Source organism: Mandrillus leucophaeus, unplaced genomic scaffold, assembly GCF_000951045.1.
Source record: "Mandrillus leucophaeus isolate KB7577 unplaced genomic scaffold, Mleu.le_1.0 Scaffold106, whole genome shotgun sequence".
In the NCBI taxonomy this organism is placed as follows: domain Eukaryota; kingdom Metazoa; phylum Chordata; class Mammalia; order Primates; family Cercopithecidae; genus Mandrillus; species Mandrillus leucophaeus.
This window is the reverse complement of record NW_012098765.1, coordinates 1,667,123-1,669,597: the sequence shown is the minus strand read 5'-3', so window position 1 is coordinate 1,669,597 and position 2,475 is coordinate 1,667,123. Positions and strand designations below refer to the sequence as shown.

Sequence of the window (2,475 nt, the reverse complement as noted above, 5' to 3'; positions counted from 1 at the left end):
AAAAAAGGCAAGGCGCAGTGGCTCACGCCTGTAATCTGAGCACTTTGGGAGACCGAGGCAGGTGGATCACGAGGTCAGGAGTTCAAGACCATCCTGGCCAACATGGTAAAACCCCGTCTCTACTAAAAATAAAAATTAGCTGGGTGTGGTGGTACACGCCTGTAATCCCAGCTGCTTGGGAGGCTGAGGCAGGAGAATCACTTGAACTCAGGAGGCAGAGATTGCAGTGAGCTGAGGTCGTACCACTGCACTCCAGCTTGGCAACAGAGCGAGACTCTGTCTCAAAAAAGGAAAAAAAAAAAAAAGAGTCCTAGGACTGTATGGTCTGTATTCCTCTATCCTTCAGGGACCATCTAGGTGGACCTTGTAGCCAGCCCACCCACAGCCGCCCCGCTGGTCACAGCTCACCCTCTCCAGCCCATGCCCTGACCTTCCTTCTGGCTCATGTCCTCACCTGGTACAGCTCCACATGCTGCTCCACTTTTAACTTGAGCCTCAGCAGACGCAGCTCTGCCCGGGAGAGCAACACAGGTTCAGGTACTGCTTCTCGGAGCTCTGATGTGTTGAAGAACATATATATGCTGTGTGTGCTCTGCTTGAACTTGTCATAGATTTCTAGCAGGGAGAAATGAAGGAAGGTGATCAGGGGTTTGGCAGAGGTGAGGGGAGCTGGTGCTCCCAAGTCTAGGAGTTTTGGAGCTGACAACTCTGGGGTGGAGTCAGTCTCTGATACCTTTTATTTATTTATTTATTTATTCTTTATTTTATTTTTTTTTTGAGATGGAGTCTCGCTCTGTCACCCAGGCTTGGAGTGCAGTGGTGCGATCTCTGCTCATTGCAACCTCTGCCTCTCCGGTTCAAGCAATTCTCCTGCCTCAGCCTCCCAAGCAGCTGGGACTAAAGGCACCCGCCACCACGCCCAGCTAATTTTTGTATTTTTAGTAGAGATGGGATTTCACCATGTTGGCCAAGATGGTCTCGATCTCCTGACCTGGTGATCCACCTGCCTTGGCCTCCCAATGTGCTAGGATTACAGGCGTGAGCCACCGCGCCCAGCCCTGACTGTGATACTTTTTAGCTGTGTGACCTTGAGGAAGTGGTTTCTCCCCCTGGGGGTTTGTTTCCTCCTCTGTAAAATGGGTCCTAACCATACTCCTCTCTCATGTAGCATCATCTGTCAAGTCGACTAAGGCTGGCACTAAGGGGAACCACTCTGTTTGCTCTGGCCTTCCTTGCCCCAAATGCAAGAGCCCCTAAAATGCAGAGTAAGGATCAAGGGCACAGGCTTTGGACTCAGACAGTGCCTCTGCTCCCTCTCGGCTGTCTGACCATGGGCAGTTAACACCCTCTTTCTGAAGTCAGTTTCCTGTTATTCTTTGAAAACCAGCAATAACATTAAGCTCCCTGCACTCCCACCCAGACTCTGTGCAACCTTGGGCAAATGAATTCCTCTCTGGGCCAGGTGCTCATCTGTAAGGCAAGACAGAGCGACTCTAGAACCCATTCCAGGATTATAGTGGGAAATTAGATGACCCAGGTCAAGCCATGTGGCACCAATTCTGTATACACTGGTCACTCAATCATGTATACATTTAAGAGCACTGGCTGGGCACGGAGGCTCACACCTGTAATCCCAGCACTTTGGGAAGCCGAGGTGGATGGATTACCTGAGGTCGGGAGTTCGAGACCAGCCTGGCCAACATGATGAAGCCCTATTTCTACTAAAAATACAAAAATTAGCCAGGCATGGTGGCGGGCACCTGTAATCCCAGCTACTTGGGAGGTTGAGGCATGAGAATCGCTTGAACCTGAGAGGCAGAGGTTATAGTGTGCCGAGATTGAGTCACTATACTCCAGCCTGGGTGACAGAGTAAGACTCTGTCTCAAAAAAAAAGCAACAACAATTAAAAAAATACCACAAACAGCGCTATTTACCAGATGCTATTTAAAGCACTTTACAAAGATGAAGACATTTAACCTCACAACCTTATACTATTATTATACCCATTTAATAGATGGAGAAACTGAGGCACCAAGATTAAGTCATTTGCCCCAAGGTCACATAGCTGCAGACTGGGATTCAAACTCAAGCTGTCTAGTTCCAGAGACTGTGCTTTTTTTCCCCACCCCCCCACCAAGAGACAGGGTCTCACTCTGTCCCCCAAACTGAAGTGCAGTAGCACAACCATGGCTCACTGCAGGTTGGAACTCCCGGGCTCAAGGGATCCTCCCACTTCAGTCTCCCAATATGTTGAGATCACAGGCATGAGCCACCGCACCCACCCAGCTAGAGACTGTGCTCTTATCCCCTAAGTGATTGTTCTACTTCTTTTTATTATTCGTTTTCCACCCTTAACTCCCTTCCCCAGCTGGTTAGGGAAGGTGAAGTTCATTCTGGGTAGGAACGGCTGTAGTGGGGACAAAAGGAATTAAGGTGTTTTCTTTTCTTTTCTTTTTTGAGACGGAGTCTCTGTC

General features: G+C 49.1%; 1 protein-coding gene across 1 annotated transcript in view; it reads right to left on the bottom strand.

Annotated features, from left to right (window-relative positions):
- The window catches only part of TGFB1 (transforming growth factor, beta 1), a gene marked incomplete at its 3' end in the record, with an annotated part of 26,404 nt that extends 25,240 nt beyond the window's left edge, over positions 1 to 1,164 (bottom strand). The window contains exons 1-2 of the mRNA XM_011984137.1: positions 1,149 to 1,164; positions 455 to 684 (exon numbers count right to left, since the gene is read on the bottom strand). Of these exons, the coding sequence (XP_011839527.1) occupies positions 455 to 684; positions 1,149 to 1,164 (246 nt within the window). The remainder of the gene's footprint in view (positions 1 to 454; positions 685 to 1,148) is intronic.
- Positions 1,165 to 2,475: the final 1,311 nt, after the last annotated feature.